Source organism: Bos indicus x Bos taurus, chromosome 26, assembly GCF_003369695.1.
Source record: "Bos indicus x Bos taurus breed Angus x Brahman F1 hybrid chromosome 26, Bos_hybrid_MaternalHap_v2.0, whole genome shotgun sequence".
NCBI lineage: Eukaryota > Metazoa > Chordata > Mammalia > Artiodactyla > Bovidae > Bos > Bos indicus x Bos taurus.
In genome coordinates this window covers 11,062,361-11,076,297 of record NC_040101.1, presented here as the reverse complement: position 1 = coordinate 11,076,297, position 13,937 = coordinate 11,062,361, and the positions used below count along the sequence as shown (strand labels likewise).

The window sequence follows — 13,937 nt, the reverse complement described above, 5'->3', positions numbered from 1 at the left end:
AGTTTTTTTGCATTTTTTTTTTTTTTTCTTAATTGATTTAAGATTGAAGGACATCCCATAAAAATTAGCAGTGGCTGGTCTCCAGGGCTTACAGGCATTGGAACCTTAAAACTGAGTTAAGGCAGTGATGGCAGAGACCCTGAAAGAGTCACTGATCTGCCTCTTGTCTTTCCCACTCTGGGGACCTGGGCACAGCTGTGAATACACGTGGGTGTCTCAGGTGGCTGTGTGCTCGGTCATCTTACAGTCTGAACCTGGGCATGGCGTACTGAGTGTGAAGAGGGCCAGTTGAGGCCAAGAGGAATTTGGGGACAAGATTCAGTTCAGTTTAGTCACTCCAGCCATGTCTGACTCTTTGCGACCCCATGAGATTGCAGCACACCAGGCCTCCCTGTCCTTCACCAACTCCCGGAGCTTAATCAAACTCATGTCCATTGAGTTAGTGATACCATCCAACCATCTCATCCTCTGTCATCCCCTTCTCCTCCTGCCTTCAAGCTTTCCCAGCATCAGGGTCAGGGGACAAGATTAAATCTTTTTAAAAGCAGCATAAAGGAATCTACTTCAGAAGTGTTTTCTGTTTTACAGCCTGCCTCCTTGCAAAAAATAGTCACAGAAACCATTATTGGCGGTGGTTAGTTAAACTACCACAAGCGCTACGGGACCTTTGCTGTGTGGATGCACAGATGGGCGTGGGCTGTGTGTGTGCTCAGTCATTGAGTCGTGTCTGGCTCTTTGTGACCCCGTGGACTGTAGCCCCCACGCTCCTCTGTCTGTGGAATTTTCTAGGCAAGAATACTGAAGTGGGTTGCCATTTCCTTCTCCAGTGGATCTTCCCGACCCAGGGATCAAACCCACATCTCCTGCATTGGCAGGGGGGTTCTTTACCACTGAGCCACCAGTGAAGCCCTGGGTTAGGAGAATTAAAAAAATAAATGTGATGAGATGTTCTTTCTCCAAGAAGTATCTACTCAGAGAAATGAATGTTAATTTTGCAGAGCAGAACTAGCAGATTCGTGTAGTCCTTGCTAAGTTCCTTATTAACGTGACTATAAACCTGATAGTTTTAGAGCTCACTAATAAATTTTCAGGTTTCTTGAAAGCCAGGGAAACTTTCTGTGCTCATTTCTGTTTTGACTCAATAAGATAAAAGCAGGCGTTAAAGGTGATTGGTAGGTTCCTGAGTAGGCTGTTGCTTTTCGGTCTACACGCAGGTTTTTAACCAAGGACTACAAAGAAGTTATTTCTGTATTAACACACCTTTTTTCCTGGTGAAGAAATAAATGGTGGTAAATAAAGAGAAAACTAACTCATTTAAAATCTTTTCTTGGTACAGTGATTATCCAGAAAATGAAGAAATAAAGAATCTCCTTCAAGAGCAGTTGAACTCATTGTCTAAGTAAGCACTCTGACTATGTTTTATTAGAGAATAAGACTATGAAAAAGAAAAACATAATGATTTATACTTTTTAAAATTAAAATAAGCTTTGTTTTGGAAAATATTAGTGGCCCACGGAGAGACCCCTCTCTTCACCTCGGTTTGTTTCCCTTTAGAGTCTTTGTTTTGTGGAAGTAAGTTTCAGATTGCTGTGGTCTCATGTCAGGGCAGGAGAAGAAGCAGTGGGGTAAGCCGCCTTGTAGCTAACCTGCCTCCAGCACAGATGCCCTGCAGAGCCTCACGTTAGAGGATGGGTGTACACAGGGCAATTCTTGTGTGTCAGCTTCTCTCTGCTAAGATAAGTTCTCTGTGTCAGGTGCTGTGTTTGTACAATTCTGTCTAAGAAATTAATATGCCCCCTAGAGTCAAGAACATTTACAAATAGGTACTGTGTATAACACTGGAAAGGAAGAAGGAAAATTTGACTCCACAAGGAGTTCTTGGGAAAACATATCTTGGCAATCTAAAATCCATAACATATATTTTAATACTTAATAAATTAATGCTAAAGGAATATTATATTGATATCGAATTCAAAGTAATTACTTTTTTCTCTTCTGTGTCCCAAGGTTAGCATTTATGTTTAAATGGAAAAGAATAGATTTAAAGACTATCTCCCCTCCTTCCTTATTTATAAATAGTCTATAATGGGCTATTGTAGAAATATCAATTTATGAAACACTTATATATTTTAATTTTTGAGTACTTTGAAGAATAAATTCTGAATGCATCTTCTCTGAAGTATAGAGTACTCCTGATGATCATTTAGTAAAATCATTTTATCAACAATGACCTTCTTATTCCTGTAGTTAGGTAGCTGTTCATATTTTTTAGAATGGGAGTTGAGCTGCTTCAAGAAGGTAAATCAGCATTAGAGCCTTAAGCTGTGGTGGTTGATGGGTTCCACTTCTCCAAGCCTAGATACTGTCTAAGCCCTGTAAGCTCTTGCAGTTTCAGGGCCGTGGCAAAGTGACTTCTTTTGTAGGTTCTTATCATATCTTTTGGGTAGAATTTTCCATTTTAAGAGTGTATTGATTTATCTCCTTTATTGTTGGATTCAAAAATTTTGTCTTGCCTTTGTCTGGATTCCTGCCTGCAGTGACATAAAGAAACTCTTGCTCGATCCGGAGTTTACTCTCCTGCAGAGATGCCTGCTTGTTTCAAGGTAACACTATTTGAAGTGTTCTGGGTAAGAGACAGGGAATTTCAGGTTAACTCACTCCTTTCATCAAGAGTTGTTAGTTAAAACCAAACTCTTTGGAATTTTAGAAAATATATCAGTTCATCCTTTATAGTTGGCTTACAGATCGTTTTGAAAGTAGTATTACAAATAGGAAAAAGAAAAAGACATGAGATCTAGGCCTTCTCTATTGAAAAGACTCCATTCTACAGATCGCTTTTTAAAATATCAGCTACAAGGGGCATGTCCTAAGTATACCCATAAGTTACATTTAGATTCTATTTAGAATAACCTATATATTCTTACTTAGAGTAGAGCCATCCCTTATAAGAAAGACATTGCCCTCCACTCCCCAGAGAATAAAGAGTATATTATTTCCACACCTTATCTAGTCAGTGATCCCAGAGGAACTTCTTCCTTAACTGGTACAGATTGAAAGATGTGCTGATGGCAAACCGGGTAAATAATAGCACAGGGTACAGCACCTCGGTGTTGCTCTTAACATAGATCAAAGGGAGGCTTGGGTCGGAAGGGGCCCCATGCAGTCAGGGTCCTGTGCTGTTTGAGACCCAGTAACAGGGCTGGAGACTTGAAGCTTCAGCTCTTCACCAGCCAGCATGTTGGTCTTTCATGGGCCAGCACCATGCTCCCAGCACTTCAGGCTGCCGTGGGGAGACCCCGTCCAGGCCCCACGCTGCTGCCTGAGGTCAGTGGAGACTGTGATCTCACCCTGGCCAGGCTTTACGGTGATGAATCGGAGCTGCACTTCTGGACTGTCGCCGCCCACTATCTGCACAGCCTGTCCCAGGAAAAGGCCTCGAGCACACCAGTGGCTAAAGAAGCTGCTCCTCAGGACAGAGTGAACAACCCGCTAGATATATGTTACGACATCCTCTGTGAAAATGCCTATTTTCAGGTATTATGTTTCATATATTAAAAACCTTTAAAGCTACATCTTTCTTTGTAAGTATCTTAAAGTTGGGAAACTTTGTACTAAGTAAAGGTCCACATAACAGAAATGAGTCCCTTGGCACAGTCACATTAAAAAGGCCTGATTCAGGACTTGAAAAGCTCATAAACGCTTACTGAGTTTTTAGTAGACATTAAAATTTTATTATTAACAGCCTTTTAATTTTGGGGGGCCTTAAAAATTTTTAACTTGGTTCATTTTAATTTTCTCATGTTATTAATTTCCTATAAATAACAAATACTTAATTTACTTGGTTTGAATTTGCTGTTCTATATATATAAAGGTAGTTTCATAATTTGTTTAACCTCCAGTAGAGTACTGAATTACACATAGGGATTTTTCTTCCAGCTCTACTAAAGTGCCAGTTTCTGTAAGCAGGCAGACTTACGCACAGATTATAGTACATTTCAACATTTTTTTCTTCTCAAATTCTTATTAAATTGTTGGACTTCTTCTTTGACTCAGAAGTCTAAGTAATGTTTACTAATAGTTAAATAAAAGTTTTAAAATCCAGGCTCAATTTTCTCTGTTTTTTTTTTTTTTTTTTTCTGCTCTAGAAATTTCAGTTGGAAAGGGTTAATCTCCAGGAAGTAAAACGGTCAACTTATGATCATACAAGGAAATGTACAGACCAGCTGCTTCTCTTGGGTCAAGTATGTCAGTTTTTACAACTCTTTTCATGTTTCAGGGAGTTGCTAGTTGATTGGTATTTTACGGCATCATTTATATCACACACAAACACTGTGCACACACACTATAGCATTTCCCTGAAAGTATAAGTGTAAATATATGCTTTCTCTCAAAATAGGACCAACAGACATTCTGAGAAAGCAAAAATGTATGGTAAACCAACTTGTAGTTTTGGCTTCCATAATGTCACATGACAGATAGGGAGGCCTGGCGTGCTGTGATTCATGGGGTCGCAAAGAGTTGGACACGACTGAGCGACTGAACTGAGGTGAACTGAATGCCACATGAGGCCTGCCTAGTTTTGTTTTGTTTTGGTTTTGTCTCTGACTAGTACAGAGCTTAAATAAGTACCTGTGTAAACCTGTGTACCTGTGGTTTTACATTTGTCCTAAAGAAGCAGTGTTGCACTTTTGTTCAACTTGTATACATGTAAGCAACGTGTTTATGGATAATTTTTGACAATGAAAATCTTCTTTAAACTGAAAACTTCAGTGTTCCAAATTATGAATCTTGAAAGGTTATGTTGGAGGAAAATGGCCTCATAACTAGAAGAACCGTTTCCCTTATTAGACAGACAGAGCCGTGCAGTTGCTTTTGGAAACCAGCGCAGACAACCAGCATTATTACTGTGATTCACTGAAAGCCTGTCTGGTCACCACTGTCACCTCGTCAGGCCCCTCCCAGAGCACCATCAAGCTCGTGGCAACTAATATGATCGCCAACGGAAAACTGGCAGGTGAGGCATGCTTTAGGGGTATATTTGTCAGTACTCTGAAAAATCAGACCCATTCCTAGGAAAGTATTTGGTTATTAGGAATATTTCTTTTTGATATACCCTGGAGAAAAATAAATTATTGCTAGCAGTTTATATTATGAAAGTGTTAGTCGCACAATTGTGTCCAGTTCTTCGTTACCCCATGGACTGTAGCCTGCCAGGCTCCTCTGTCCATGGAATTGTCCAGGCAAGGATACTGGAGTGGGTTGCCATTCCCTTCTCTAGGGGATCTTCCTGATCCAGGGATTGAACCTGGATCCCCTGCATTGCAGGCAGATTCTTTACCATCTGAGCCACCAGGGAAGCCCTCATATTAAAAGATGACCATATAATTTAGTCATCTAGACCAGTGCATTTTTAAAGAGTAAAAGGGGTGTTATTAATAATGGCCGAAATAATAGACATAAATTGGACAAACGTGGACACCTTAAACGTTAAAACCAGTGAGTGAGATAGTCTTGACTTGTTTGTTTTCTGGACTGTATTTGTACTGCCAACCCAAGTTACTTGAGTGATAACATTGTAAAACTCTATTTTAATGCTTCATTTTAAAATTTAAGTCAGTCGTGTCTCCAGTAGGTATAAAATGTTCAAGACCAGGTGAAGTCAAATGGTGGTTTTTACCCTTCAGTGACTTGCCAGAGAGACAGCTCCAGCGTCACTCACGGGGCTGTTGTCTTGTCTTCCAGAGGGCGTCCAGCTGCTCTGCCTGATAGACAAAGCTGCGGACGCCTGCCGCTACCTGCAGACCTATGGCGAGTGGAACCGGGCAGCGTGGCTTGCCAAAGTAGGTGATTCTAGTAGGTGCCTGGAACTTCGGGCGAGAAAGTTCAATCTTGAATTTTTGACTCATGATTTGGAGGTGTTTTTGGGGGCTGCAAGGCGGCTTTACAAATATTTTCTTAGCAGCTTTCATCTTCTTCTTTGCATATAAGTTACATTTCTTCTTACTGCAAAGTGGAGGTTGCATTGGTAGCAGTTAAGTGAAGGCAGCTGCCTCCTGTCCCTTCTGGGGTGTGGGCCCAGACTACACCCAGCCCAGAGGTGTCCCAGGCCCGCTGATCCTGAGCTGTGGATCCCTGTCGCCTCTGGTCACGGCGCTGCAGCAGCAGGGGCTGTGTGGTAAAGCAGAGATGAGCTCTGTTTCATGGTAATAGATCCCATTTCATCTGAATTCTTTTTTCCTTGTGTATAGTGCAGGGTGTCCTTTTTAACGTGGGCATCTTCCTCAGGTCCGCTTAAATTCTGAAGAGTGCGCTGACGTTTTGAAACGGTGGGTCGACCACCTTTGCTCCCCTCAAGTGAACCAGAAGTCCAAGGCCCTCCTGGTTCTCCTTTCCCTGGGCTGCTTTTCCAGCGTGGCTGAGACGCTTCACAGGTACACCCACTGTCAGTGGCTGGTCAGAACCACCCAGGATTTACCACTGCTCATGAGGCTCTGCCAGGAGGCTGGTAGTCCTTGATGTTGGGAGTGAAGGGAGAAGCATATACTTCAGGTTTATTTTTTAGAAAAAACCTAAAGGGAGTGGAGCAATCCATGCTTGTTCATTCTTCTTTTGGTCTAGGAACTTTGCTACTTCTCTGCCAATGTTAGTTAAACCTAATAGTTACCTGTTTAAAAAGAAGTTTTAAAAAGAATTGAGGTCAATTTAGCTTTGAGTAGAACAACTGAGACAAAGGCAGAAAAGCAGGAGGAAGGGGGAAGAAAGTGTGGCAATTTGGAGGTGTCCCCTCTGAGAACCTTGAAGGGTAATTAATGCTTATCACTTACCATAGGACATTTTATTTATTTAAAACTAAGGGAAGTAGGTTGAGGCAGATATGACAGAAAGTTACTTGTGAAATCTGGACCTGGGTATGTGGATTTTTGTCCTGTCTCTGTAGATTTCTTGTCCTGTCTATTTCAGTGATTTCACAAAATTTTTATAAGAGTTAATAGAAAAGAGCAAAGGGTTGGGGCCTGAGAATTCCCCTTTCCTCTAAGCTGGGGCAGAGAACAGTGCTGGTGTGCCTCATGCAGCCCTCGGGCTTCTGTGGAGAGTCCTTGTATGGAAACACTCCCTGGGATGGTCCTACCCCCAAATGATGAAAGTCACAGCTCCTGATGTGCTTTGTGTTCTGTTGAGCAGCATGAGGTACTTCGACAGAGCGGCCTTGTTTGTGGAAGCTTGTCTCAAGTACGGAGCCATCGAAGTCAGCGAGGACACAGATATCCTTTGCTGGGATGTGTTTGCTGATGGGGAACCAGATGCCGTGAGTGGGTTTTAAGCATCCCCATTGGCTGTGCTGCCTGGGAGGAAACTATTGTATGGAGAAAGATCTGTGTTCTGACTGCCCAGAGCCAGGAAAAGGATAAACTGGAGGGGACAAATCAGAAAGAAGGTTGTTGCCCCACCAGCATCAGCGTGAGATCAATGGAGAGCCTAGAAGGGCTGTGAAGTGGAGGGAGCCCAGATTTTGTAATGTTTTGTTTGAACTTGCAAAGAAAATAGAAGATCTAGTATAGGAAACAGAGGAGGCAATGGCACCCCACTCCAGTACTCTTGCCTGGAAAATCCCATGGACAGAGGAGCCTGGTAGGCTGCAGTCCATGGGGTTGCTAGGAGTTGGACACAACTGAGCGACTTCACTTTCACTTTTCACTTTCATGCATTGGAGAAGGAAATGGAAACCCACTCCAGTGTTCTTGCCTGGAGAATCCCAGGGACGGGGGAGCCTGGTGGGCTGCCGTCTATGGGGTCGCGCAGAGTCGGATATGACTGAAGCGACTTAGCAGCAGCAGCAGTATAGGAAAGGTATAGGAGGCTCTGCTGGAATAAATGCGTACCAGAATGGATTAAAAAGAACAACTGGCTGTTACCCACAGGGACGGGCTAACGTGGAACAAGACACAGCGGCACTTCAGAGAGACGTGTCATGTAGGCAGGTCATGTGTGACCGGGAGCATTTCAGTTCTGCCACCCGTCACTTGAGTGACATGTTTCTCTTTGAAAAGAAGGAGCTTGAGAATCCTACTCTCAGGTCCTTGTGTTTGCAGAGGCTTTGTTGTTCTCATTGCACTCTTTCTTGAATTGTTACATTGTGGCCTCATATCTACATGTCATGTTTTTTATTTTTCTGTATATATTTTTTAACAGAAAATTGAACTCAGTGTCATATACCTTGGCACTGGTTAAGCTGGCTCTGATTCAGTGGCGCTGTTTTGGATATCAGAACACAGTGGAACAGGGCTGTCTAACATTCCCAAAGCGAAAGTGAAAGTCACTCGGTCGTGTCTGACTCTTTGCGACCCCATGGACTGTAGCCTGCCAGGCTCCTCTGTCCATGGAATTCTCCAGGCAAGATACTGGAGTGGGTTGCTATGCCCTCCTCTAGGGGATCTTCCCAACCCAGGGATCAAACCCAGGTCTTCCGCATGACAGGTGGATTCTTTACCGTCTGAGCCACTCAGTGAGGCTGGATCTGCCCCTTAAACGCCAACCTCTCAGATTTGCAAACAGCTCAAGGGTTTGCGCATGTATTTCTCTTCTGTCATCCTTCACTCTCCACTCCTTAAGTGCATTTAGACCTTGAAGCATCTGAGGGGATGTTAGTTGGGTCTTGTAGGAGTCGGGCTTTGGGCTCAGCTGGTGCCAGTGCAGGGACACTGCACACTGAAACCTCGCCTTCCCGCCCCCACTCAACCCCAGCAGGTGCCCTCCCTGAGAAGAGCCCCCTGTGCTCCTCCTGCGCTACCCTCCCCTGGACATTCTCCAGAGCTGGTCCTTGTTTCTGGCCTGTGGGAACCTGCTGGAGCCCTGTCTGCCCTTCTCTTCCTTAACTGCAGTTTACAGAAGCTCATCTCTGCTATATATGCAGATTATGCCCGAAGTTTAAAGAACCTTGGTTTTAAACAGGGAGCGGTTCTTTTTGCTTCAAAGGCTGGAGCAGCTGGCAGAGATTTATTGAATGAACTGGAATCCCCCAAGCAAGAACTGACTGACTGAAGAGTGACCAGTCTCCGTGCCCCAGGGCACCCGGCCTCAAGAGCAGCGGCCGGGGTGTTGGTCTGGCTGTGGACAGTCACAGCCCAGACCCACGAGGGTGCCATCCTCTCCAGGGCGCTCGTAAGCTGTTTCGCCATGTATGCCCAACACTGTGTGAGCATTTACGCTGTGAGAAGCCAGTCCTAGGACCCGTATTCATCTCAGAGAAAGACAGGAACACTTCAGATATTGAAAGTATAACATTTTATACTTTGGAGACAGCTTTAAGAGTCCCTAGAAATGCTTTTCATTTTTTTAAAACTTAAGATCCAAGCAATTGAATTGCTTTTCTCATGGACTAGATTTAAATCTGTAGTAAAAGCAGTCTGTGAGAGCTGTACTGAAATATGTGCTGTGCCTGTGTGTATATACAGTCATTCCAGGTATAAACAGAGCAGAAGCATTTAAACAGTAAAGGTGACTTACCACAGCATTCCTTGTTTTCTTACCTTGAAAACAGAGCTGTTCATTTCTTGGTTTAGGCAGTTGCTGAATTTTGTAATTTCAAGTGCATAGGCTCTTAGAGAAATTGTAAGCTTTAGGTTTTGTCTGTGGAGTCTTGGATATTTGAGATTTTAGCTCCTGCTGTGATGTGTTACAGTAACCTCCTCTTTGAAGGCTCAGTGCTCTCATTTCTGTCTTTGTGTTCTTCCAATGACTGAACTATATGAAATGTGACTTATAAATTATTGCTAAAAATTTTAATGTGTATAACGTACAGAAACGATAAATAAAAAGGGAATTCATCCCAGCCAGGCCTTTGTGTCCTCTGAGCTGCTGCGCACCACGTCGGGTGCTGTGCTGGCGCCTCAGGAGTTGGTCCAGCTACCCACCCTCCAGCACTGCTTTGCTGAATCCGGAACCTGGCTGCAGGAACTCGGGGCCGCAGCACAGAACAGGGTGGAACACCTGCCGCCGGGGTTCCTGCGTGGGTAGGGCTCAGCTTGTGGCTCTGAGAGGTGAGGAAATGGCCTTCCTGTCTTTCCCCTGGACGTCCATGGTGGCATATGTACTAACACCCACTGAGAGGTGTTTTTAGATGGAATCGTAGTCTCTGCCCTTAGATATCAACCCCCCTCGAACAAGGAACTGAGGTCCATGGAGAGGAAGGGCCTGTCCCAGGAATGCTTGTTCCCAGCCCAGTGCTTTTGCTACATGTCCTAAAAGAAACCCAGAATCCGTTCATTGGTCCTGTAACTGGTCACCTCCTTGCCCTTTCTTTGCCTGGGTAGGTTCCACCAAATTTTTAAAGGCCACAGGCAAACCCAGCTCTCTTTATATTGTTTAGTAGTTAAATGATTGTCAGGATGGACTTTATTAATCTAGCCATCAACTAGCTAAGGGAGAAAAGAATGCTGGCTTTAGTAAGCAAAGAGAAAGAAGTAGAAATTCCAGCAGAGGGCATTTGAAAGTTCCGTGTGCTCGGGATTGGAGGCCAACAGATAGTCGGTGATCCTTTGCTGGATTGTGGGAGTGCGGAGAGGACCAGGCAGAGCAGCTCACCAGAGAGTCACTCACTACCTTTCCCTGTTCTGTTGCTGATTGTTTTGCAGATGGTGACCAGCCCTGGGCCTCCCTGCACTCTGGCTTTAGGTCTTTACATTGCTTTGAAAGTGGGAGCAGGACATTTTGTTCTCCCAAAACCAATAATGGAGCAATGTCAATACCAGCCTCATGTCCCTCCCAGATGCGCCAGATCAAAAGTTCTCTACAGAGTAGCCCTCACCTCAATAAAACGGTGCCTCTCTCGGCTCTTGATTGCCTGGAGATTCCGTCTTGCCTGAGGACAGTCTTAGGTGTCTATGATTCCTGAGCTTGTGATCACCCAAAGTATTTCATTCTCCTCAGCAGCACTTTGCGATTTAAGTAAAGTATTCAGGTACACACTGGCAGTTATTCCATCTAGAATAAAAGATTTCTGCAAGGCAGAAATAAATGACAGACAAGTGAAAATATTCTCTGAGCCAATAGGGCTTTATTTCTTTGGGATCTTGCTTACAATTGATATGACTGACTCAAAATGACTCATTCTCATTTTGTGAATGAAAGAAGTCCCTCAATTAAAACATAAAGGCATTTTAAAGGCTCTGCTGCTGCTGCTGCTAAGTCGCTTCAGTCATGTCCGACTCTGTTCGACCCCATAGACAACAGCCCACCAGGCTCCCCCGTCCCTGGGATTCTCCAGGCAAGAACACTGGAGTGGGGTGCCATTTCCTTCTCCAATGCATGAAAGTGAAAAGTGAAAGTGCAGTCGCGTCCAACTCTTTGCAACCCCATGGACTGCAGCCTACCAGTCATCCGTGGGATTTTCCAGTACTGGAGTGGGGTGCCATTGCCTTCTCTGTTAAATTGGCTCTATCAATACTTGAATGTGCTGGTGTTTTTAAAAGAGGAAAAGCAAAGGAGCTAGGCTTTAGGAATGCAGTTCTCCTGAGAACTGCTAGAATCCAATTAGATGGGCAGGTCCAGTGGGCACTTGGATGAGCATATTGCCCCGCTGTCTTTCCTGTCCTTAAAGGCTCCTTGTGTTTGCTCCATCAGCCATGTTAAGACCCACACAAAATAACACCATGAAAGTCCCACCTCTCTCCCACTGAGATTTTCTGTGCCTGTGGCTCTCAGATGAGTCTCTGCGGACATCGTACTTCAATATTTGGCTCTTTTACCTAAAAAGGCCGACTAACACTACTGACCCTCCTGATTCTTTTTCCGGGACACTGAGAAACATGACTTAGTCAAGGTGAAAGTAACTGTTCCAAGTACAAGAGAAGGAAAGATATTCTAGGTTCCATAGGTGATTGGGGTTTTAGCAAAGCCAGGTGCAGTTAGGCAAGAAGGCTGTTAAAAACCCTGTGATGTACAGCTTCAGAAGGACTGAACAAATAGTTACGAATTTAAGATCAGATAAAAGAACATTCTCCAGTCACTGCCTTAAAAACGTAGCTTGGACCAGTTTTCCCTTGTGTTTATGGCCTTTTTGAAACTGAAGTAGGGTGGGCTGGTGTGGGCGGATGGTGGGGGGCTGCACAGGAAGAGACCTCTCATCAAGACCCACAAGGTGAAGAACTGCAAAATGCAACCTGCAGAGCTGAGCCCCCTCCTTGCCTGTTTCGTAAATAAAAGTTTTACTGGAAAAACCACGCCCATTTGTTCCTTGTCCAAGGCTGCTTTCCTTTGACAGATTTGAGTACTTGGGACAGAGACTGTGTGTCCTAAAAAGCCTAAAATATTGTACTCTCTGGCCTCTTATAGGAAAAATTCACCCACTGCTACTCTGGGTCCATAATGCCAACTTGAGATGGAGCTTCAGCAGCACCCAGTTGTCCTTGGGGGTGCAGACCAGTGGTCCTCCTCTGACGAGGTGTGAAAGTGTTAGTCACTCAGTCGTGTCCAGCTCTTTGCGATCTCACTGACTGTAGCCTCTGTCCACAGAATTCTCCAGGCAAGAATACTGGAGTGGGTAGCTATTCCCTTCTCCAGGGGATCTTCCCAACCCAGGGATTGAACCTAGGTCTCCCACACTGCAAGCAGATTCTTTATAGACTGAGCCACCAGGGAAGCCCTGATGCACTATAACTTAGCTTTTTTCAGGAAGATGTTATTAGCATCATCCCAGAGCTTCCCTGATAACTCAGTTGGTTAAGAATCCACCTACAATGCAGGAGATCCTGGTTTGATTCCTGGGTCGGGAAGATCCCCCGGAGAAAGGATTGGCTACCCACTCCAATGTGCTTGGGCTTCCCTTGTGGTTCAGCTGGTAAAGAGTCCGCCTGCAATGCGGGAGACCTGGGTTCAGTCCCTGGGTTGGGAAAATCCCCTGGAGAAGGGAAAGGATATCCACTCCAGTATTCTGGACTGGAGAATTCCGTTAACTGTGTAGTCCTTGGAGTTGCAAAGAGCCAGACACAACTGAGTGACTTTCACTTTCATCTGACTCATGGACTCCAGTTCCCATGGCAGTGGGTCTGGGAAACTACATAGAACATGCATCACTCATGCTGACCTAGTCTTATTTTTGACAGTTCTGGGCAAACAGATGGTAGCTGATGATAGCTGACATCAACAGGTGATAGAAAATTTTAAATCCAAGAGCGGTTTCATTATCAGCATTTTAAAATAAATCTGTTATACTCCAGGCACCTCCTAATGTGTTCTGCTATAGTAAGAGCTCACTTTATTCCAATATTTTGACGTTCTACCATCTAGAGCCTTAGTGCTTCAGGCAGGGTGAAAGTGAGTGTTAGTTACCCAATCATGTCCGACTCTTTGTGAGCCCAGGGACTGTAGCCCTCCAGGCTCCTCTGTCATGGGATTCTCCAGACAAGGATACTGGAGTGGGTTGCCATTTCCTTCTCTAGGAGATCTTCCTGACCCAGGAATTGAAGCCAGGTCTCCTGATTTGGAGGGAAATCACTCAGATTGTTTTCTTAAAGAACCAGCTGTCCAAGGACAAAATATAGTTCTACAGATTAAGTTCACTGCCCCGTGGTCTAGAGCTCACATCAGCTGGGAATGTAATTGAACAGTAGGCCCTTGCTAAAGTTGCTAATGTTTGGCAAGAATAGGCCAAGGAAAATAGACTGTGTCCCATGAAGCAGCTTGACAGCTGTCCTGGAGGATAGCATTCTAGCAAAAGTGTAATGGTAGTTAATTCAGGATTTTTTTTTTTTATTTTATTTAACTTTACAATATTGTACTGGTTTTGCCATATATCAAAATGAATCTACCACAGGTATGCGTGTGTTCCCCATCCTGAACCCTCCTCCCTCCTCATACCATCCCTCTGGGTCGTCCCAGTGCACCAGCCCCAAGCATCCAGTATCGTGCATTGAACCTGGACTGGTGACTCATTTCATATA

At 44.3% G+C, this 13,937-nt stretch overlaps 1 protein-coding gene across 3 annotated transcripts in view; it reads left to right on the top strand.

The window, feature by feature from the left end:
• Positions 1-10,828, top strand: part of WDR11 (WD repeat domain 11) — a 60,241-nt gene extending 49,413 nt beyond the window's left edge. For all 3 annotated transcript variants that reach the window (XM_027528423.1, XM_027528424.1, XM_027528425.1), the window contains 9 exons: positions 1,337-1,399; positions 2,538-2,603; positions 3,357-3,534; positions 4,146-4,241; positions 4,849-5,014; positions 5,743-5,840; positions 6,286-6,431; positions 7,183-7,262; positions 8,885-10,828. In XM_027528423.1, the coding sequence (XP_027384224.1) occupies positions 1,337-1,399; positions 2,538-2,603; positions 3,357-3,534; positions 4,146-4,241; positions 4,849-5,014; positions 5,743-5,840; positions 6,286-6,431; positions 7,183-7,262; positions 8,885-9,039 (1,048 nt within the window). In that variant the 3' untranslated portion in view covers positions 9,040-10,828. The remainder of the gene's footprint in view (positions 1-1,336; positions 1,400-2,537; positions 2,604-3,356; positions 3,535-4,145; positions 4,242-4,848; positions 5,015-5,742; positions 5,841-6,285; positions 6,432-7,182; positions 7,263-8,884) is intronic.
• The last annotated feature ends 3,109 nt before the right edge of the window (positions 10,829-13,937 follow it).